At 39.0% G+C, this 23571-nt stretch overlaps 1 protein-coding gene across 8 annotated transcripts in view; it reads left to right on the top strand.

Moving 5' to 3' along the window:
- The window catches only part of SPEF2 (sperm flagellar 2), a 128119-nt gene that overhangs the window by 41944 nt on the left and 62604 nt on the right, over positions 1–23571 (top strand). For 7 of the 8 annotated variants that reach the window (XR_006102093.1, XM_042450987.1, XM_042450989.1 and 4 more), the window contains 9 exons: positions 3508–3727; positions 5002–5138; positions 6805–6904; positions 12249–12325; positions 14539–14642; positions 16144–16400; positions 17618–17723; positions 20799–20956; positions 22928–23101. Coding sequence is in view for 7 of the 8 variants with exons in the window: in XM_042450987.1 (XP_042306921.1) it covers positions 3508–3727; positions 5002–5138; positions 6805–6904; positions 12249–12325; positions 14539–14642; positions 16144–16400; positions 17618–17723; positions 20799–20956; positions 22928–23101 (1333 nt within the window). In the remaining variant the exon portion in view is untranslated. Of the gene's footprint in view, positions 1–3507; positions 3728–5001; positions 5139–6804; positions 6905–12248; positions 12326–14538; positions 14643–16143; positions 16401–17617; positions 17724–20798; positions 20957–22927; positions 23102–23571 lie in introns of those variants that run through there. The other variant, XM_042450993.1, reaches the window with a different exon arrangement.

Here is a 23571-nt window from a genome sequence, read left to right as displayed (position 1 = left end):
AAATGAGACTCCCAGATTGCAAGCAAAAACAAGGGAAGGAGCAGAAGACAAGTATGACTAGTGATGTGCCTTATGACAGAATTGGACTCGATCTGAAAGAATACTCACATGCTGATATTTTCAGAAGTGAAAGGAAAGTTAAAAGCTGCACAACATAATACAAACCATGGAATAAGAGAAACATGAATTAAGGGAGGTTAGAAATGGTATGTATAAACCTTGGGTGAATTAGCTTAAGTGGGATACTGTATTTTCAATCAGATAATTACAGTGTTTTGTTCAGGAAATGAAAATCTAAGAAGAAACAGGGTGGCAATAGGGAGGCCCAATGTTGCAAGACCAGTTAGGGGATATAATTCAAAATCTGACTGAATAATATCAATAAGACTTCATGGCAAACCTATCAGTATAACCATAATCCAAGTTTATGCTGCAGTTACACAGGTAGGAGATACTATGGTAGAACCCAGAATGAAGTTAGTCATACATCCAAACAGGGCATGTTGATAATCATATACAAATGGAATGCAAAATAGGGAACAGAGCAAAACCAAACATTGTCAGAGAAGCTGGCCTAGGATCAAGAAACAAAGCTAAAGAGCAACGTATTGCATTTTGTGAGGCCAAACACCTTCAGGTATATACATGAACATTACTATGTGGCCAATACAGATTTCAATATTGTTTAACATAATTAGAAATGGAAGCAGAAGATGGGAAGAAAAGCAACTCATTTGAAATACGGTGCTGGAGGAGATTTCTGTGGATACCCTGGACTGCCAAAAAGATAAAGTACAAGAACAAATCAAGCCTGAGCATTCTCTAGAAGCCAAAATGACTAAACTGAGATCATTGTGCTTTGTATATAGCATGAGAAGATATTACTCACTAGAAGGAACTGTGCTTGGCAAGGTAGGCAGTAGGAAAAGAGCATGACTCCATTACAGATGGATATATTCAATCAAAAAAGCTACGGCCCTGAGTGCAAGACTTGAGCAGGACTGTTGATGCTGGGGTGACTTGAAAGTCTCTCATTCATGAGGTCACTGTGACTTAAAGTCAACTGAACGGTAGTTAACAATGATCCAGATCATCATGACTTATCAACAGGCTTTCCCTGATTGATTGTCCCACTTCCATTAATATGGATTCATAGAATCATAGAGTTGGAAGAGACCACAAAGGCCATCCAGTCCAACCCCATGCCATGCAGGAAATCTAAATCAAAGCATTCCCCTATAACTGCCCCAGGGTGTCTCGCTCAAGAACCGTTTGTCTATTTTAAATAAATTTAATCCATATTTTGCAATGCTGTTTGGTTTTAAGGTAGGGGGGAATAAGGGGATTATGGAATTTTATTATGTATGTACTTATGTATTTTATTTATGTACTTTTATTTTTATTGTTGTAACCTGCCTCGATCCTTTGGGAGAGGCGAGGTATAAATAAAACCTATTATTATTATTATTATTATTATTATTATTATTATTATTATTATTATTCAGAACTGTTACTTCTGGCACTTGCTGCCTCTAGGCACAGGCCTTTTCTCTCATTCCCTTCTGTCTCAATGTGGAACATCTGTGTTTCCACAATAGGTATGGTTGTTCTATTTGTCCAGTACTCACTTGATGCTATTTCATTCATAGATTTCTGAAGTCTTTGATATTCGTTCACTGTACTTGAGACATGCAAGCCATACACTGGTTGTTCAAAGCCCATCCCCTCTTATTGCCTCACCATATTGCAGAAGCCAGTAGATGTGGACTGCTGAAGTTGTAGAATTCCATGAAAGAACTATTCTAAAGTAAAGAACTAAGTGCTATTTTCCTTCCAGTTGTGTGCTCAAACATGAATCTGTAGCAGACTTTTTCAAACCAAAAGTAGTTGTTTCATTGTCAGCCTCTGTATCTGTCACTTTATTCTCACCCTCTGCCATGTATTACTATTCCATACATAACTGAGATGACATGAGTTCAGATATCTAAAATATTTCTTGGATTTCTTTGAGAATTTAAATGGCATTATGAGATTGCAGAGTTGCAACATATTTTAGATACATGCAGAAGATGCTAAAGAGTAACACAATAACGACCTGGTTTGGATTAATGTTCAATGCTTTATTACCATGGTTTATGAAGCTTTAAATTGGTGTCAGAGCTGAGCATACAGGTTTCTGCATGAAAATCTACAGCTTACTAATATGTGATTGTGGCTTACTTGTCTTTTTTTTTTTTAATATGAGCTGAGGGATCCTCTATTTGGATGTCATAAAGCTCTGACATGATATAAACCAGTATCCTCAGACTAATGTTAACATGTAACAGGGCAGGCTGGAGAAGATGGATGTTAGAGGAACATTGGCCTTGATTTATGAATCCTTGAATGATGGTTTGAACTAGTTTGTTGGGTTGGTTTACACTAATTTCTGAACCTCCAAGCCAAGATCTGGAGGAAAGGAATTAATGTTGTTCTTCCTCCCTCCCTTCCCACCCTCTTTTGTATTTTTCCCCAAAGTTTTATTGAAAAAATTAAAGTTTACATAACCATATACAGAAAAAGAAAAGAGTTTATATACAACAGCACATCACAAAAGTAAAAAACTTGTATGAGACAGCAGAGAAAGAAAAAAAGAAACAAAAACACACAAACTAAAGATATACATGTCATAGGGGATTTGCTAACCGATGGTTAACAATTATACACACACACACACACATATATATATACATACACACCATTATAAAATTCATTTAGGTAATTCAGTCCGTCTTTAGTCCTTCAATTGTCAAATATTGTCAGTTAGGTACTTCTGGTTCAAAAAATCTGCAACTTGCTGTTACATTTGGATAAGAAAATGATGTTGTGCACTTGCCCATCAAACAATGATTGGAATACTGCTTGCATTTATATCCTATTGAGGTCTTCCCATAAGGAAATGCTAGCAACTGTGTGAACATAAAACTGAAATAGAAAGGCTTCTAGTCCAATACAGTTTAGATCCCTCTAACTGAGGTACTTTTTCTTGTCTTTTGAAACTGATTTTTTTGTTCTTACGTGCAAGAGTGAGATCAAGATTTGTATTCCTACTTCGAAACAGCCATGCATATATAGTATCCATACATGTCTTAATTAACTAATAAAACAATGCTGGGGAAGCATGAATATAAATTCCACACACTAAGAGGATTATATTAATCTGGATAGTGAAAAAAGATACATACGTCTGTGTGCTCTTGTGTGACTACAGATTTGAATTTTCCCTGCTTCTTATCTGGAGCTAGTAATTTGTAAGCCATCATGACAATTCTAATATAGAAATAGCTTTAAAGCAATTGCAGGCAGATCTTTTTGCTTCTTTGATCAGATGTACTTTCTGTTCAGTTTAGTGGGATTTCCTGCCAAGTAAGCATCCATAGGGTTGCAGTCTTAATTTGGTACCTTTACCAACAGTACTGTGTGAAATATTTTTTAATTGATTTTATGTTGTGATTTGTATTGCTACAGACTATGACTGAGGAATGGTACCCACCTGAAGAGATCAGAGCAAATAAGCCTCCGCCTAATAACACAATACTAGGTCATGTGATTCATAGATTGATGGAAATATTCTATCCTCCAGAGCCTGAGTCACCTCCACCTGTATTTTCTCCATTTCCAATCAAGGGATGTATTTTGGGAAAGCTCTTCAGTGGCAAAAGCACATGTTTAAAGTTCTTGGAAGAAAGTAAGTTTGTACTCCCTTCCTTCCTTCCTTCCTTCCTTCTTTCCTTCCTTCTTTCCATTTTTTACTGTTACTCATTCAGTCTATGCTCCCTTTAGAAAATGAACCTGCCAACAGCAAACATCAATGGAAGCAATGGATACTTCTCTAAATGTAATTTGCATAACACAGGTCCAAAACACATGGCAGAAATAATCCAGTTTGAGACTACTTTATCTGCCCTGACTCAATGTTAGGGAATTCTGGGAACTGTAGTTTTGTGAGACATTTAGCTCTCTCTGGCCCATTACAGACGGGCCTAAGAGGCGCCGTCCTTGCGCCGTGATTACTTGCGAGGGGCGGTGCTTCCGGATGCACCTTGCCCCTCGCGCGTAACCGATACTTCAAGATAGCGGCGCCCTATACAGATGGGTGCCGCCATCTTGACGTAGCAGACGCTCTGCGTCCGCACGTCCCAACCCGGAAGAGATGTCGCGAGTGCGCGCTTTGGCACTTGCGACGTCTCTTCCGGGTTCCTGGAAGGAGCATGATTTGCACGCTCCTTTTTTGCTCCATGAGGGAGTCACGCGGTTTGGCTGCTGCAGCTCCCTCACGGAGCAAACAGCAGCGGCCCAAGACCGCCCCTTTTGGGCGGTCTGTAACGGGCCTCTGTTAAAGATCTCTGTTGCCACAATAAACTACAATTCCTAGGATTCCCTAGAATTGAGCCAGGGCAATTACAGCAGTCTCAAACTGGATTATTTCTGCAATGTGTTTTGGACCATAATCCAGAGAAAGTTAATTAGACTTAGGTGGCATTTAGAATAAAACTAAACCACTGGATGGATGAATAGAACCATTGCATATGAAGAGGTTACTCCTGCTAATGTTTTTATATTCCTCTGCTCCCAATACTCACTTCCAAATGTCTAGAGTTCAGTTTTCAAGGTTCCTATTTCTTATAACAGTACATGGACATTTGATGCTTTACACTCAGATCCAGATCAAGCCTGTCTTTGCTTAGTATGATCTCAGCTCTAGTCCTCCATGGTTTTGAGCAGGAGTCGCTCCCAATTGTACTTCACTTGTTGCAACTGAGTGCCAACCAGGGATTGAACCTGGAATCCTTTGCATACAAAGCATGTACTTATTACTCCCAGTATCATGTTGATAGATTTGACTCCTCCATTTGAAAACATTTCAGTTTGCATCAAATGATCTAGTCAGTGCTTGTATGAGAAAATTCGCTAGTGTTCTTTTATGATAACTGTTTGACAGCCTGATTTTCTGTGTATCAGCTTGCAGCATCCATGTTTTGTCTATTGATACGCTGCTTGCAGAGGCTATCAAAGCCTATCATGATAACGAAATGGCAAGCGAAACAAGTCTGATTACAGTCTCTAAAATGGATACACCTTCCTTGAATCAAATTGCTGTAAGTCTTTAAAAGTTCTTTATAGAGTGATGAATTACTGCCTGTAAGACTGGTCACACCAAGCAACTTTCTGTGATCTATTTGGGCTATCAGCCCTGATATTTGGTATCCATGCTGGTCCAACATGTCTTGGTTCCTGAAGGAGAAAATCCAAATAGCATCATTCCTCCATATGCAAAAATCACATGGGTACAATACTCAGTTGAGGTTTGTTCACATGGGCTCTATTCACAAGGGCTGCCATATTCTTGAGCAAATATCCTCTTCATTTCAGCAAGGTTTCTAAAAGAAAACTCTATGGTCATCTGTGTTTCATGGTCTGATTCTGTCAGTGTTTCACTTTTCCTCTCTGGGCAGTGTCTGACATTTACTGAAATGTAAAGCCAACTAAATATTAGCTGTTTGCTCAAGATTTGGAGCCCAGGAGGCCATGGCTTGGTTCTCCCCTGTTCAGTTGCAGTTTTTACCTTCTAATTTGTTAGACTGTTTTAAGTTTTTTTAAAAATTGCTTCAAAGTTTGCTTTCAATGCCTGAGTCCCACCTTGAGATCTGTGGTGATAGGCAAGATACAAATACTGTCATAAGTAAAATTATACTTGCACACTGAAGTGTTCCAAAACTGATTGGCAGAAGGTTCAGTTCAGAAAAAAAGAAAGTGATTCTTTGCACGGGGCATTCAACTTATGAGTGGAAATCACTGCCAGAAGATGTGGTGATGAGCATTCTTAATACATGGCTTCATAAAGGAGTTAGGTGAATTTGTAGCAGGTGGCTGTTGCTAGAATGATGAATTACAACACACATCTGAATACTAGAAAAAAGAAAGAAAGTAAGTTGTGGGGAGAGGAAGGGGTAGAAACATGGTCAGTTGCTTATGGACGTCCCATAAACATGATGTTGGCCACTGTAGAAAAGTATTGCTATGCTAAAGTCCAGCCTCTCATTCCGCCCAAACAAAAGAAACTAAACGATTCTAAGTGGCATATGCTTTTGTGGAGTGCTGCCTCAGTTGGTAGAATTTTATACACATAACTGAGTGGGTGGTGGAAAAGAAGGATAAAAGCTGCAAATTCCCCCCCCCCCCACCTCCACCCAATTTTTTCCCTGTCAAAGTAATGTCCCCTTTTAAATCTCATTTTAACATGTCTTTAGAATTTCCCGTACTGATATCTTTGAACTTACCATTATCTGCAGGGTGGCCAAGGCTAATGTGTTTTCGTTCCGTTCCTGTTAGACCCCTTTCCATTGCTCTGCAGCCTCCCTGGCTGCCCACTTTTTCTAATCTGAAAAAGCTTCATGGGGAGACCAGGGTGGCTGCAAATCACTGAAGATATGATTTTATATGATAGACAGGAAAACATATAAATGTGGCCACTTCCTTAATAAGAGTAGCATAATTAATCCATATGTGAAAAAGTTCTCCTCTTAGAAATTTTTATACCTGAATAGATATCTTTTTTAATGTGGATGGGATTTTTGACAGAGCACTACTTTAATGAGGCGCTGGACTTGGGGTTTTATCTTGCAGGAACCTTGTATTCACTGAATATTATATAACATCCAGCACTCTTAAAAACAGTTATCCAGAACCTATTACTGTTTCACACTAGAAAAGCAATTTGTTAATGGTTCATTTACTTCATTCTTTGTTTGTTGGATTGAAAAGGTCCTGAAGGAAGCTTCTAGGGCTTCAGTGATAGCATTAAAAGCTTACTACGACATAGCAGAAGTGAACCTCCACTTGTTAGCTGCAGAGGAGACAAAAGGTACCTTTTAAATATATATTAATGTTAAAGCAAATGTGTTCTAAAGTTAAATACTAAAACTAGGATGAAAAAAGAAGAAGATTGGAAAAGTTTGGATCTGGAAAAGCTGCATTTGATCACATCTAATATGAACTGGTATTAAATACAAGTCCATTTGAAAATACTACAGACAGAAAGAGTATTTGCTGCTGTTCGTTTCCAAGCTGAGAAATGGGTTAGAACCTATACAAGCAAGAACCCAAATAGAGCCCAAATAGGCAAGAACCCAAATAGACACTTTTTCAAGAAACCCATCTGATTTTTTACATAGGTGCTGAGACACCTAAAGGATATCAGTGCTGATATCATCTTTGAGTGTCTAGCCATCATTGGGAGATGTAGCCAACTGTTGCTCTGATTCTGCCTTCTCACTACAAAGTATGGAATGGCCGTGTGGGGTGACTTCAAGGGGTTTACAGTAGGCTGGTGAGTACTTTGAAAGGAGGATGGGAATTATAACCCCTGCTGCATGAAAAAAGGACATATGTATGCATAAGCCAGCATCAGCTAAAATCTGTGGCACATTGTCATGTTCTAGTTCCAGAGGTTGTCCCATATTCCAGTTCCAGAATTCCAATTATTTTACGTCGAATTCAAGAGGAATGGCACTCAGCTCAAAGGAAAGAATTTTTAAAAATGGAATAAGGGAATGCAGCCACTCTTAATTTAAGTAAAGATGGACAGTTCATTTTGTGTGTGTGTGTATGATCTGGTTCCAGTTGCAATAGGAACTTGGTAAATCATAGAATCATAGAGTTGGAAGAGAGCACAAGGGCCATCCAGCCCAACCCCCTGCCATGCAGGAACTCTTAGTCAAAGCATCCCCGACAGATGGTCATCCAGCCTCTGCTTAAAGACCTCCAAGGAAGTAGACTCCACCACTCTCCGAGGAAGTGTGTTCCACTGTCGAACAGCCCTTACTGTCAGGAAGTTTTTCCTAATGTTGAGGTGGAATCTCTCTTGCTGTAGCTTGCATCCATTGCTCCAGGTCCTAGTCTCTGGAGCAGCAGAAAACAAGTCAGCTCCCGCCTCAATATGACATCCCTTCAAGTATTTAAACAGTGCTATCATATCACCTCTTCTCTTCTCCAGGCTAAACATCCCCAGGTCCCTAAGTCGTTCCTCATAGGGTATGGTTTCCAGACCATTCACTATTTTAGTTGCCTTCCTTTGGACACGCTCCAGTTTTTCAACATCATTTTTAAATTGTGGTGCCCAGAATTGGATGCAATATTACAGGTGGGGCCTGACCAGAGCAGAATACAGTGGCACTATTACTTCCCTTGATCTAGACACTATACTTCTATTGATGCAGCCTAAAATCGCATTTATCTGAGTTACAGTGGATCCTTGTTATACACTGAGGTTTGCTTCCAAGAACACTTGTGGATAACAAAATCCGTAGATGCTCAAGTCCCATTAAATATAATGACATAGCAAAATGGTGTCCCTTATAAAAAATGGAAAATCAAGGTTTGATATTTGAAATTTATACTTTTTTTTGAACATTTTCAAACCGTGGATACTTGAATCCATGTATAAAAAAATCTGTGTATAAGAAGGGCCAATTGTACATTGATTCACTGTGACAGTTATTTAGCTGGGATTAGCAACTGGAGTTAGGTTTATGTTTACACACTGTATTTTGTATGTATTTTTTGAGCCAAGAACTGTGTCACAAAGTTCATGGTGGAGTACACTCTTCAAAGTGTATGAATGCATTCCAATCCACATATTAGTCTTGAAAGTGTGAATTAGGATGGATTGATTGCTTTTTTTAAAAGTTCTCTAGCATCCCTGTTAAGATACTTGGTAGGTATGGGAAGTAAAGGATAAGGGGATATTTTGTATATCATGAAAGGTGAGTTTGAGTTTGTCCTGCAAAGAAGTAATAAACTGAAACCTGAAATTCTGATCCCATTTTCATGTTATATTGGGCAGTTGGTGCCACTACAGGGCAGCTCCTGAGGCAAAATGAGGAGCTGCAGCTCATTGACTGAACCACTCCAACATGGCCCAGAGATTATCATTACTACCCCAGCAGTGTTGAAAAGCAAATGATGCTATAGTGACTCCAATATTGTCAGCATAATTGTATGAGGTGGTGTAATGGTTAGATTGGGATTTGGGAGATACAGATTCTAATGCCCTTAGCCATGAAATGCACTGGATGATTTTGGGCCAGTAATTCTCTTTCTACCTGACCAACCTCACAGGTCTGCTGTTGTAAGGATAAAAAGGAGAAGAAACATGCCAATTTGAGCAAAAGCAGGGTATAAATGTATTTTTGTAAATAAATAAAAATAAAAACCAAGAGCTAAAGTTCAGTGAAGGTTTCTGATGTGATGGACTTCAATCAATCAGTCAGTCAGTCAGTCAGTCAATATAAGACTTGTTCTGCATAAACTTTTAGTAATACCGTAAATTCTAATACTCTTGTACCTCCTAATCTACATACAGGCATGTGTGTGTGTCTATATGTTTTTATAGTCACACATTGCTCTGTCCTCATCTAAGGAAGTTATTGTATATGGATCAGGTGTGCATGGAGGTTATCTAGAAATGGGAGGAAATACTAGCCCCTTTCATATCGGAAAAAAATGTGCCAATACTGGTCTAGTTGAGAGAGAAAAATGAAGGAAATTCAAAAACAACAGCTCATACTGTTTCAGTTCTCTGTTATTTTGCTTGAATTGTCTGCCTTACCAATGAGATGATGGAGCTGTCCAGCAAGAAAAGACAGCTGAAATTGCAGAGAGCTGTCCAACTTAATAGCTAGAGCTGCAGTGCTAGGTGCAGAGCTGGGCAGAACAAGGGCGGGATACACACCGCCATATAGTACGTATAGGATACGTACTAGGGTTAGGAAGGGGCGGTGCTTCCGCACCCCCCTAACCCTAGTACGTATCCTATACGTACAAGATGGCGGCGCACCTTCTACATGGGCGCCGCCATCTTTACGTACTGGACGCACAGCGTCCAGACGTGTCGCAGCGCCTATGATGTCGCGAGTCCACGCCAGGCGCCTCGCGACGTCATAGATGCGCCGCAGAAAGAAGCTCCGAAATGGAGCTTCTTTTTTGCTCCGCACGGGAGTCGCGCGGTTTGGCTGCTGCGGCTCCTGCAAGGAGCAAATGGCGGCGGCGGGGAAGCACCGCAAAGCGGCGGTTTGTACCCCGCCAAGATCTTACAAGGTGGTGGGTAAAGGCTTTCATGGCTGCTTCTGTATTATCCCCCTCTGATTCATCACTGGGTCCCTGATTCAAATTGTATTTACATTTCTGGTTCTCCCTTCTGAGTAGGAGATGGAAGATTGTGCTATTAAGTCAAAAGTATGCTGTGCCTTCCTTCTAGCATGCATGTTAGCTCAGACTGGTGTCCCTTCTGTGGAGAGTTTGGCACAGGAGTATGTGTCCACTTAGGAAGGGTCAAGTCCCCAAGCTTTGTAGTGTATTAAGGCGGGACATTATTCTCCAGGTGGTTTTTTTCATGGTCAGTTGTGCTGTATATACTGTGTACACACTAGAGGAGGAGGACCCTGATCCATGATTCTAATCTGTCCCATAGATCTGATTTGGCCCACCAAAGTCTTCTGGCCTGCCCTCATAGTTTCCGTGGACATTTTACTCCTGCCCTGAAGCCCCAACCTTTCAGAAGGTGAACTGGTTTCCTTCCTCACATAAAGGAAGCAAAGCACAATCAGCTGGTTCCTTGAGAGCTAGCTGAGCCTTGACTTCATCTTGAGTGTGCCAGTCTTCTCTTCTCCATGTGTGGAAAATGGGCAGGAGGAGCAAAGCAGCCTTCCCACTTGAAGTTGTAGCTAGAAAAGGTCCAGAAAGCATTTTACCTGAGAAGCCTGTGGCATTAAGGATCTTATGGTATGCCCTGTGTGATGGTATTCTGGTAGAGCATTCAAAACCTTCTGGATTCTGTGTGTGTGTGTGGTCTCCTCCTTCTCTCTGAAAAGGTGTAATGGAGTTCCAGCTGTCAACTCATTCTGACAGGGAGGGAATAGGGTGTAATAGCAGGAGGAGATGAGGCTATAACTGCAATGTGATATCCCCATGTGCAACAGGAAGGAAAGTAAACAAGAAATAGCAGTTTGAAGGAAAGGTTTAAAATAGGCTGTGAAGGAACCATGATGGTGGCACAGAGTCCTGAGGAGAAGACAGGTATGCATCATATCAGCAATTATATCACAAAATAACACACTTAGAGCAGAAGGGTAGAATAATTATCTCAGTTGTAAGATAGAAATCTTTCTATGAAAACTTTATGTAAAACAAAATAGTTAGAAATTCCAAAATATAGTAAAACATCAACACCAGTCCTCAAATAGTGTGAAATATCAAACCTTTCTAAAACAAAGAAACAGTAAAACCAACAACCAGTAATAAATAATTGAACAAGAGTCTTGTTAAAGCCTTTCCAAGCTGAGTGAACTTCAGATGTGCTGGGCTACAACCCTGAGAATCATTCAGCAAGCATAATAGTTGTATAATCCTGGGAATTACAGTCCAGCACACAAACACACTAAGGATGTGGTGGCTCAAGTGGTTAAGACGCTGACTCAGTTGATTGCAAGATTGGCAGCTTGGCAGTTCGAGGCCCAGGTGCCGCGTGATGGGGTGAGCTGCCATCACTAGTCCCTTCTGCAACCTAGCAGTTTGAAAGCATGCAAATAGATAAATAGGTACCACTCAGGTGGGAATGCAAACAGCATTCTGTGCAATCATGCTGGCCATATGATTACAGAGTAGTCTCTGACAATGCTGGCTCTTCGACTTAGTAACGGAGATGAGCACCACCCCCTATGGGCACCAAATTAGAGAAGATTGCCATATTGAAGTTGCTATAGGGACCTGTTTGGGGAGTTTGTTAATGCTCACAACCCCCTAAAAAGTCTTTTTACAATATATTTTTCAATATCTAAGATTCTGAAGTAGCTAGATCAAATCAGAACTCAGTTAATTAACACTCGAGGTAGAGTTTACCGTATGTGTGGTCAGCAAATCTTATCCAAAGAAATGCGTGGTACATGCCATGCAAACTATTATATGCACCACTTCAGTGTTAATTGCTGGAAGAGAAGGTCATGTTGATTCAAGTATAGATTTCAGTCTGTATTCTTTACTGTGTAAAAAATGGATTGATTTGGATGGTGAAATGACTAAAAAGATGTCCCTGTTGCTATTTCACACCTTTTGCAAACACGTCTGTGCTGCAGAGATAATAATCCATGTATAATGTGCTGGTGCTAATATTGTAATATCACTGCTGTACATATTGATTTTTTTATTCTTAGGACTTGAGAAAAAATCAGCCTCTGTTCAGCTAAGTGATGAAGAGGAGATGAGTGACCTTGAGGATGAATTAACCAAAGTATGCATTTAGATTTTAACTTTCCTTCTGTATAGAGTCTGAGGCAGCGAAAAAGTGAGAGTTAGTGTTGGACAGCAGAGGCTATGTTGTTAGTAGTATGCAATTCATAGATCTTGGTAGGTCTTGTTTGGTTTTTGATTTTGATTTTTTGCTTTGGCCCCATTGTGATTTCTGTTGTGTCATTTCTGGCATTTTAGATGTCAGAACAGCTGGGAAATAAATGATGCAGGAAATTTGTGTCCTCTTGCCCTAGAAGGCAGGACTTGAACCAAAGAGCATGTATCAATAGGAAGTTCTTCCTAATATTTAGTTGGAACCTGTGTTCTTCTGTGTGAACAGGAGGGTTATGAGAAGAGAGGTTACAATTAAACATTAGGAAGAATTTCCTATTAGTGTGAACTCTTTGATGGTGAAACAGACTGCCTTTGATGGTGCTGGACTTTTTATTTTGCCAGTGGTTTTTAAGTATAAATGATATATCCTTATAGGAGTTTTGAGATATCCTTCAGCTCTATAATTCTAGTTTTTGCAGGTTCAGAGGTACCAGAAATACTAGAAAAATCAATTTATCCCTTAGTAACTTTACTGAAGGTGAGGGTGGAGGGGGGAGCCATTCCTATCTGTTTCTAGCCTTTAGGTGTTTTATGAGCACAGTCTATCAGCAATTCACTTTTTCTCCCTTTTTGGTTGTATTGACTGCAATTTGGGTCATAGCCCACACAGGGCATATACTTTGAGTATGTAAAGATCCTAGATTGAGTACTTGATGGATCACATAAACTAGCATGGTCAATAATCCTCCCAAGATACTCCTGAATTTTGAAAAATTCACCTAGGATTCTCTAAGAGGTGATGACTTAGTTGTTTGATCCCATAATTTACAAAAGCAGTAACTCAGTTTGAGAATGCAAGTTTTTTGGACTACTGCTCCTAGACTCCTCCAGCAGGTATTGCAACTGAGGGTTGTGGATTCTAAATATTGTAGTCCATACTCTGCAAACAGTTTATTTTATACACCAGAATCCAAAGAACTTTGAAACTAGCTATATTATTCCAACGAGATTTTATTTATTTTTGTCAAAGAGCAGCTATAGAAACCTACATGGCCATTTCTGGAAAGAGAAGGGAATTTCAAAAGCAGTGTCTGAGATATTGAGGTGGAAGTAGTCTGTTATTCAGACAAAAACAATCTAGTTAGGCAAACCCTTTGTTTGAGAATAAATATGTTTTGATCCTAGTTTGAGGTTTGACAAAGGTTTTTTTCCCTATGGGATTCTTAGACAAATGACAGAGTTGAGCTGTGAGCAGTCATTGATTAGGAGTCAGGAACTGAGGCCAGGAGTCTGAATTAGAGAACAAGCTGAGATCAAGTAAAGACTCTTCTGTTTAGCTAATACATCAGCCCTTCGAGTTCTTGCTAGCAATTATAGTCCCTGTGGCAAGCTTGATGAACGTTAAGCCCAGAGCTTGGAAATACTTTTTTTTACTGCAACCCATAACCTGTGCAAAAAAAGGAATTTTTCCAAGCTGTGACATTATGTAGCATTACTGGAAAAGTTATTCTCATTGGAAACAGGAGTAGAGGAAATCTTTACTTTTGATTGGACCTTGGGTGGTGCAATAGCTTAAAAAATGTTCACATCACACTCCTACTGCAACTCATGTCCCACTCCAACTGTTGTTTAAAGTAAAACCAGCCCCACAAAGGTAAACCACATGAACACCAGGGGGAAAGCCTTCTTGGCAGTCACCTTCTGTTTGTGGAATACCTTCTCTCAAGAGACTCACCTGGCATCTTTCTCCTTTGAGATGCTATGCTAAGACTGCATTTAGTTTTTAATTTATTGCTTTTGTTACCTATTTTATTGCTGGCTTTTAAACATATTCTTTAACATTTTAATGTAGTAGTTAGTTTTCTTATTGCTTTGGTTGCTATTTTAATGTATGTATAATAGTGTTTTTAAAAAGTTGTAAGCCCCCCATGGAGGCATTTACCTGCTGCATGGTATAGAAATTCAGTCAATGAAATGTCATTTGGCCCTTAGTTCCTGGGAAATTACTTTGGTGACATAAAACTGGTCTGCCTTAGTCCAATGGTCTTTATTGATGTTAAAACTTCTGATAGAGAGATGAATAACTGCTCTTTTAATCATATTAAGGTACATTTCTCAAACGTGCCCATTAATGTTTACATTTTATTGTAAATTTCACAGTTGTCTATTCGTGCTCAGCTTGGTGCAGGAGCAGAAACTCTGTTAAAGAAAGGAAAAAGCATTCCAGATGAAGTGCTAGTTGGCATCATGGTAGAAGCCATTAGGTATGAAAGAGAAGTTTCTTATTAACTATATCTGAATATGGTTAAATGTATTTGTCGTGGATCAAGGGTATGTGTGCTGCTTTTAAGTGCATGGCATTTGTGCTTATAACACAGAAATCAGTTCAGAAACCCGTACAAGAGGGGTGGAAATGATATTTTGTGGGGAGGAGTTGCTTTTAGCCTTTTTCCAACTGATGTATTTCTGTTTGGAACTTCTTTATCTCCATTTTTGATATCTACATTTTTTATTCATTTTATTTAAATTTTTCAATATAAAAAAACATTGTTGTTGTTAACCACCCTCATGTCGATCTCAACTCATGGTAACACTGTGGATGAGACATTTCCAAGACTCCCTGTCATCCACTATTTTTCTAAGCTCTTGCAAATTCATACCCGTGAGCTCCTTGAGTCCATTCATCTGGCATGTGGTCTTCCTTTCTTTCTAGTTCCCTAACATAATTGTTTTTTCTAATGATTCCTTCCTTCCCATGATGTGGCTGAAGTATGATAGCCTGAGTTTAGTCATCTTTGCCTCCAGGGAGAAGAAACAACCTGGCATGGAAGAGCAATAGGGAAGCTGGTGATCAGTTCATAAAGTGTGAAGATTTTGATTTGGGGGGGGGGGTATTCAATGACGAAGTGGGAATGATGATTGAGGTTATGAAGAACTATGTGGATTGGAAGAGCAGCTTCAAGGGGATGGAAGTATGGCATGGGACTGGGGAGGGATAACATGAATGTGGTTACAGAATCATAGAGTTGGACTTCAAAGGCCATGAAGTCAAACCCTGTGCCATGCAGCAATACACAATCAAAGCAACCTCAACAGATGACCATCCAGCCTTTGTTTAAAAACCTCCCAAGAAGGAGACTTCACCACACTCTGAGGCAGCATATTTCACTGTCAAAGAGCTCTCACTGCCAGGAATTTCTTCCGAATGTTTAGGTGGAATCCCTTTTCCTGTAGTTTGAATCCATTGCTCTGAGTCCTCTTCTCTGGAGCTTCAAAAACCAAATTTGCTTCAGTATGACATCCTTTCAAATATTTCAGCAGGGCTGTTATATCACCTCTTAACCTTCTCATCTCCAGGCTACACATACCCAGCTCCCTAAGTTGCTCCTCATAGGGAATGGTTTCCAGACCTTTGTTGTTGTTGGATAGTTGTTACCATCCCAGGTTTGAGGTAATTTGTGCTTTTCTCAGTTTGCCCTATGACAAAGATTTGGTAGAAAACCCAAGTTTAAGTGTAAATAACCTGGTTAGTGAGAGGAGGGCTACATTTTTTTGGATTTTGAAATATGGGTCTTGTTAGCATAAATCATACATTTATGATTTAAAGTAAATCAACAGAATTGATATCTTCATATTTGTTCTTTTATACTCCTAGGAATTTTAGAATATTTGGGTGGTCTATTTTAGGATCTAATAATGATAAGAGGGAAAATAATGTGATAGCTGGTGCAATGCTTAGTGAATCTGGTTCTGTTTTTGTTTTAGTCGATTGCCACCAGAAAAAGGTTGGATCATGGATGGATTCCCAATGACACTGAATCAAGCCAAACTGCTTGAAAAAGCATTGACTGGGAGAGATCCAGACCAGGCAGAAGCAAACGCTAAAGTCTTGAAAAAACACAGTTTGGTTATAGATCCAGCAGCTCCAAAAGAACCACCCGTGCATCCACCTGGTCTTGACTTTGCCATTTTGTTAGATGTTTCGGATTCCATTGTGCTGGACCGCATAGCATTTGGGAGATGTAAGTTTAATATTCTTATGAATGATGTACACAGTACAGAGGCATCATAACTCATATTTCATCAGTTGAGGGCACTGATACATTTTGTAAAGGCGTTTACATACACTTCAGTATTTTATAGCATTTTAAATACAGTTGGCTCTCCACATTCACATGGGTAAGGAGAGGAGCACCCTCATGCAAAAGTGGAGAAACCATGAATATAAATAAATATAAATAAAGAACACAAATGTTGGTTTTTTTTTTCATTAAAAAAACCCTGAGGGAATACTTCTCTTGGTCCTCCACTGTGACTCTGTGGTCAGCTTCTAACAGAAGTTGACCACAGACTCATGTTTGCTCTCCTCTTGTGTACTGCAAGTGTGCAGTGACAAAAACTAGGCCCAAACAGAGGTGCCAACGTTCAGCACTGTCTGAATTGCTTGACCTCAACAGTAGCTCACAGCAGAGTGCAGAAGCACAACCCAGTATGTAGTATTGCAGTATTTGGCAACAAGCCACTGACCAACCTGAAATGAGGCACATACATGGAGGCTTTTATCTTCTTGTTGCAATACGTACAATATATACAACAAAAGCTCTGAATTCTGTCAACATACACTGTATGATATATTTACAATCCACATTCTTCAAACTAGCACACCAACTCCTCTCTCCAATCCTATATCTTCAACCCACACCTGCTCTGGGTTTCAGAGTCCTTATATACATTACTAACAACTAAGGATTGATACCTGGTGTTCCTCACCATTTACAGCCATATAATTATTTTGTAACATCTTAAAGGGTCATTTTACCCAACAAATCATTCCTAGAGAGAACATATCAATCAAATCTGCAAATCATCAAATTTGCAAGAGGGAAACGAGTGAATATGAGCATCCAATTGTATACTGCAGTACCTAAAAAGCTTCTAGCACGATAAATTGTAGTACATTCATTCAGTTTAGCTATTGTCATTGTTCCAAGAATAAAACTCTATCTGTTATGCTGGCATTTTATCACCCATTCTAAGGATTGCCAATAGCTAACAGTGTCTGTGTTTGCTGGTTCAGTCAATTTACTGGCTACAAGATGCTGTCTATTCTGGCTTAGACTGGCAATTGCAGTCCAACTATAGCTGAGGGACCCATGATTCTAGGCCCGCATGAAACCATGTAGCTATTGTTCTGCCAGTACATTGTTTTCAAGAAATGATTGTGATATTTTTCATACAGCAATGGACTCCTATCAAAATGAAAATGAACGAGGTGATCAGGTGTCAGATGCTGAACTCCAGAGAAGAGAAAAGGCAGCTTCAGTGAGAGGCCAGATTCAGCACAGGTTAGTCACAAGCATGCAAATTTGGTATAGTATAGCGGAGGGGTGGAAAGAGTATGACCCAGTCATATTTTTAAAAATAGGGTGAGTTTTCAGCCTAAAATAGAACAGAAATGCCAAAGTGACAACAAAAATATTACTGTTTCCTCCTCCTTATTTTTTTATTATTAACTGCTGTCAAGTTCACTTTGACTGATGGTACCCCTATGAACAAGAGACCTCCACCCTTCCCTCCACTGAACTGTTCAGCTCTTGTAGAGTCAGGGCTGTGATTTCCTTGATTGAGTCTGTCCATCTGGAATGTGGTTTTCCTCTTTTCCTACTGCCCTCTACCTAGCATTAAAGTCTTATCTAGTGTCATGTGTTCTCATGATATTGCCAAAGCATAACAGCCTCAGTTTACTCATCTTAGCTACTAGAGAGAATTCAGGGCTGATTTCTTATGGGACCCATGTACAATCAGCCCTTCTCTTCCCCGGAGAACTTTTCTGGAACCACCCCCCCTCCGCCACGTAAAAGAAAAAACGCGTAAGCTCGAGCCCCATTAGAAGTAATGGGGCTTGTGCCTGCCGCATGTTGCCATGCGCACTGCAGGCACATGCCCCATTACCTCTTCCGGGGCGCGCGAGGCATTTTCCAGCGTGGCTTCCAGCATATGTGTATGACACAGGCACACTGTATTTGTCTTGTTAGCGATCCACGTTATCCACAGAACTCTTCTCCATCAACACATCTCATATCCTTCTTACTAACCCCCAAGACCCCAAATTCCTACATGCCAGGGAAAAATGGCAAGTGAAACCAGAGGTAACATCACTTCTCTTCATGCCAAGTGTTTTGCTGCAGCCTGCTGAATGGGGATGTGGGGGAATATCCTTCATTTTTTGTGCTGTTGCTCTCCCCTCCTGTAGTCGTCAGGCTACGGGTTAGGTAGAGCTGGCTTCAAATCCCATGAATCTTACTGAATGTCTTTTGGTTAACCACATCTCTTTGCCTGACCTAAACACAGGATTGTGTGTGATGATTAAATGGAAAAGAGACGGAAACATAAGCTTTTGAGAGGAATGGCAGAATCCCATTTTGTCACACCATTAATTTCCTGCAAAAGTAGTACTTGGAAAAGGAAAGAAAACTGTATTACTTTTGAGTGGGGATATTTATCATTTTTCAATGCCAGTTTTGTAAAATTCCTTTTTCAATAAGGAGGGAGAAATAAAACATTAGGATGCACCTTTAAATAAAAAGAAAAGAAAGCGAATTATTTCTCAGGTAGGCTTCCAGAAGTTATCATTTTGGATATCCTCCCCCAATTAATGGAAGTTGATGGGAAGTCTCAACCCAGATGGATGCATAATGTCACCAGTGGCTGACTTGTTGCCCACCCTGTTTCAAATGCCAAACAGTAGTTTGATGGCAGCTAGAAGCTCAGTTTCAGTTGAAAATGAAACCCTAGATACCCTAGAGCATGTTGCTATAAGGTTGTTCCTAGAAGCATTAGCCAGTCCGGGCTTTGAGATCCTCTGAAAAGGCCCTTTTCTCAGTCCCACCCCCATCACAAGCATGGTTGGTGGAGACGCCAGAAAGGGCCTTTCCGTAGCTGCCCTGGACTGTGGAACTCCCTTCCTAGGGAGATCAGAATAGCCCCTTCCTCATTGACCTTCCACCACCAGGTTAAAACAAAAGGCAGGTTTTAAGTGTTCTAAACAATTTTAACTTTTTAACTGTATTTTCATTCTTTAATAACCAATCTATTTTAGTATTGTAAAAATTTAATTCACTTTTTAATGTTTTTAACTGTATTGTTCTTTTAATGTTGTGAGCCAGTTCTGGGAAAAGAGCGGGATATAAATAGATAAATAAAGTAAATAAATAAATAAATAAAGCATGAACAGCTAGGGTTTTGGAGCACTTGGTAGCATTTTTAAATGTTTGAAAGTGGGTTGGGATGGAAGAGCCTTCAGCTACCTTGCAAAACTGAAAAGTCCCCCTCGTCTATACTTTCATACCATTCTGGTCATTGTTCCCTCCTTATCATCTTGTTGTTTTGGAAAACAAGCATTAAAAATATTAAGTAGTGCAAGGAGCTTGCAATCTGTTTAAAAGGTGAACTGCCACTCCTGAGGTCTTCAGAGGAGGCAATTCATTTCTGTGGGGAATCTGAAGCAGTCAAGGGTCACAAAAACAGTGAGGAGGTATGCATGAAGCCCCAGGCCACATATCCATTCCTTTCTTAGCAAAATATGAGTTCTTGGTTTATTGTATGAGCTGCCTGTAGGCATCTTCTCTTTTCTGTGGGATCAGCATACTGGACTAGATACGTCTTTGGTCTGATCTGACTGGGCTGTGTCTTCTCATCATATTAGCACACAACCAATATATATATTTTTTAATATTCTTTATTGATTTATAAAAAAATTAAAACAAAACAGTAAAAGAAAAACAGATTATATACAAAAGTTCAGAGCAGTATATATAATTCAATGTATTAAAAAAGCCAATATTATATCCTTTCCTTCCTTTTTTCTCTTGAGTTTTTCTGTTAATATGCACTACATTATGATCACCAGATAATGTAAACTATGAAAAGTATTTACAAATAAACTAAACATAATTATACTTCAGATATTAAGAAGTATCTATAGTCAATACATGATTATAAGGTCCATCTATTTTTATTGCATTATATCGGTTTTTATGACTTCACTTACTCCAATCCAATTGTAAAGTCATTTCCCCACCTTGATTTCAAGAATATTATCCAGGGGTTCCATTGTTTTTCAAATTTACTCATAGGCTTCTTTTTAATTAAATACACCAACTTATCTATTTCTATAATATCATATAGTTTCATCAACCAGTCATTCACATTCAGTAATGTTTTCCCTTTCCATTTTTGAGCATAAATCATTCTCCCAGCTGTAATCATATAGAACAATATTTTTCCATATTTTTGTTCCAGTTTTTTGTCTTAAATTATATTTAACAAATACATATATGTTTTTAATTAGTCCTTGTCATTTGTATTGTGAATTCCATTTTTTAAAAATACCTCAATTTTGCATGGTCTTTATTTCACAGACTTGTACGTTTCCTGGAAACATGGCCAAAACTAGAATCCTGTTACGCTGAGCAGCAAAATATACTGATAAAAGTCAACGCAGAGGTGGAAGAGAATCTTATGTGTCAAAGGGTGAAACAAATTATAGTGGAAGAACTTGTTAAAATTGAAAATAGAAGTAAGCAATAGAATTTTAACTGTTTCAGGCAAATATATACTGTATATTGAAGCATTTTCAGTAATCTGGCTGAAATTTTAAAGATAATGTCAAAATCAGCATTACTTGTTGCCAACATGTGAACATTTCCACCCAGGATATTCTTTACTTTACCTTTGTAAAGTATTTTGGATACAACTAGGTTGTAATTTGCATTCAAACTTGCCAGGCCAAGGCTTGAACCTGCTTTTCATTGTCAGACCAATAATGTATAAAAGAAAATATTTCAGAATATTTTGAAATTCTCTTATTATTCCTTTGCAGTAGGAAAGTCTACAAGGCTTTCCATCAAGGGATCCAACCTTACTTTTCAGATACAGTGATGTAGCTAAATAATTTCTGTAGCATGAGTGATAAAGCAACCAGTTCTTCTGCTTAACCTGAAGAGTTAACCTCCATTACTGGGTTGTTAAATCTATTTCAAAAATAAACCTTTCAAAAACAGAATTATTTCTTCAAAAACTAATTTGTCACCCAGGTTCATTAAAATATTCAACATTCATTATTCATTAAAATTCATTATTTTAATCATCAAGTGGTAGTGACCTTACAATACCAATTATTGTTTCTTGTTTATTTAATTAGTTACTGATCACTTTTTAGTAACTGTATTATATATATTTTAATTTGGTGATACTTACTTAACAAATCAGTTCTTTTTTTTAAAAAAAAAATACAAACACACCCAGTGGCTTAATATTACCAAATTTATTTATTTTTCTCTATTTAACATTAATGTATAAGCAGTAGCACTTAATGTTTTCAAGTTCTGTAAACCTAGCAAGGTTTACCATATATTTACCTAAAAATCCAGATAATACCTCATCCATTCAATGAAGTGTGCTATAAACTATGGAAGCTCATGTTATAATAACTTGGTTAGGTTTTAAGATGCCACAGGATTCTTTATTTTTTCAACAATATAAAAATAAGGCTTTTGGGTGTTGTACATTCTTTCTCTTTGCGAATTAGCCACACATTGATGATGATGATGATGATGATTCAAAATTATTGCTTTTAGTTCATCTTGGCAAAGTTCTAAAGGCAGGAACTTTGTTCTTATTTTGCAAGTTTGTATGGAAGCAACTGTTTCCCCATTAAGATCTTTTAACTGGGAGCCATTTAATCATAATGTCTTTGTATTACCTCATTATTCCCTTTAGGAATGTAAATCTTTTATTATTTCATCTTCACATGCAAGGATGAATAATTAATGTTGCTTTTTTTCACTTTGCAGGAGAAAATGAATATTTCTGCACAGTACTGTCCCTGGTATTCAAGGGCTCTTAAGTCTTCTAGGCAATCTTTCTTTACAGAAAAACACTTGATTTTTCTTTGTATGTGTGTAGAAAACAGATTTCCTGTACAACTCACCCCCACTGTTTCCTGCTAGGAAATTCATTTTCTTAGTACAGAAGTGTTTTTTCTTTTTCTTTTCTTTTCTTTGTGCATAAGACTCCCTCAGAACATTTTATGACATTTGAAATTTGAAAAACTGTCTAAGTCTCAATGCTCTGTTATTCTCACTGACAGGGCTTCTCAAATGTCAGGAGACCCATTTTTCAAGCAGGAAGCACATAATAGTGAATATTATTTTCATCCCAAATTCTTTTATAATATTTATACAGTATATCCATCTTTTTTTCCTACTGGATAAATAAAATTGTTATACACAGTAGAGTCCTGTAGATAATCCCAACTCCCACTACTCATAAAAAGGATTCTCCGTTAAAAAAATATGAACACAGGGATGTTCTGGCTGGATTTTACTCTTACTTGTGCATAAAAATATAACCTGGTGAGTGGTTGGGGGGAATTCTGTTATCCTGGTGAATAATTTTCGAGTAGTCTTCAGGCAATATGGGAGAAATATCATTATATCTAGGCTTGTTGTTGATTTTCATATGCTTTGTTGCTGATGTTATACTGCAGGAAAAGAAAAAGAAAAGAGAGAAGCTGAGAAACTAGAAGAGGCGATGCCTCCCTTGCCACAAGAAGAGGACCATGCCATTGTTACAGAGAAGGTGGAAGAAATAGCTCCCAGTCCCCCTGTAGAAATTCAAATGCCACCCCCAGCTTCTCCGGCAGACACTAAAGTATCTAAAGGTTGGTGAGACATAAACATACTGTAAATAATTGTAGCTTGAATTTAATAGCTGTATTGGCAGGTTTAAGAGAGCCAGTGTGTTGTAGTGGTTAAAGCCAGAGGCCACTCCCGCCCCAATCACCCCAGGACTACTGCAGGACCATGGCAACCAGATGTCGCAGTCCCGAGGGTGCCTCCTGCCACCATCCTCAACAGGTCACAAAAAGGAGCAGAAGGAAACCGTTCCTTTCACAGCCAGTTTTGGACCACATTCAGTGGCCACAGTTCACCCCCAGATTGGCCTGACAGCATCCCTTTTAGGACGTCTGTTTGAGGCCTGTGACTCTCAGTAACAGGGTTCGGTTCCTAGCTTGGCCATGAAACCCACTGGGTAATCTTGTCAAGTCACATGCTCTCAGCTTCAGGTGAAGGCAATGACAAACCTCCTCTGAACAAGTCTTACTTTCCTCTGAGGCTGAGAGCAGGTGAC

Source organism: Sceloporus undulatus, chromosome 2 (genome assembly GCF_019175285.1).
Source record: "Sceloporus undulatus isolate JIND9_A2432 ecotype Alabama chromosome 2, SceUnd_v1.1, whole genome shotgun sequence".
Taxonomy (NCBI): Eukaryota; Metazoa; Chordata; class Lepidosauria; order Squamata; family Phrynosomatidae; genus Sceloporus; species Sceloporus undulatus.
Note: the sequence above shows the minus strand (reverse complement) of the source record. Positions and strands in the feature narration are given on the sequence as shown.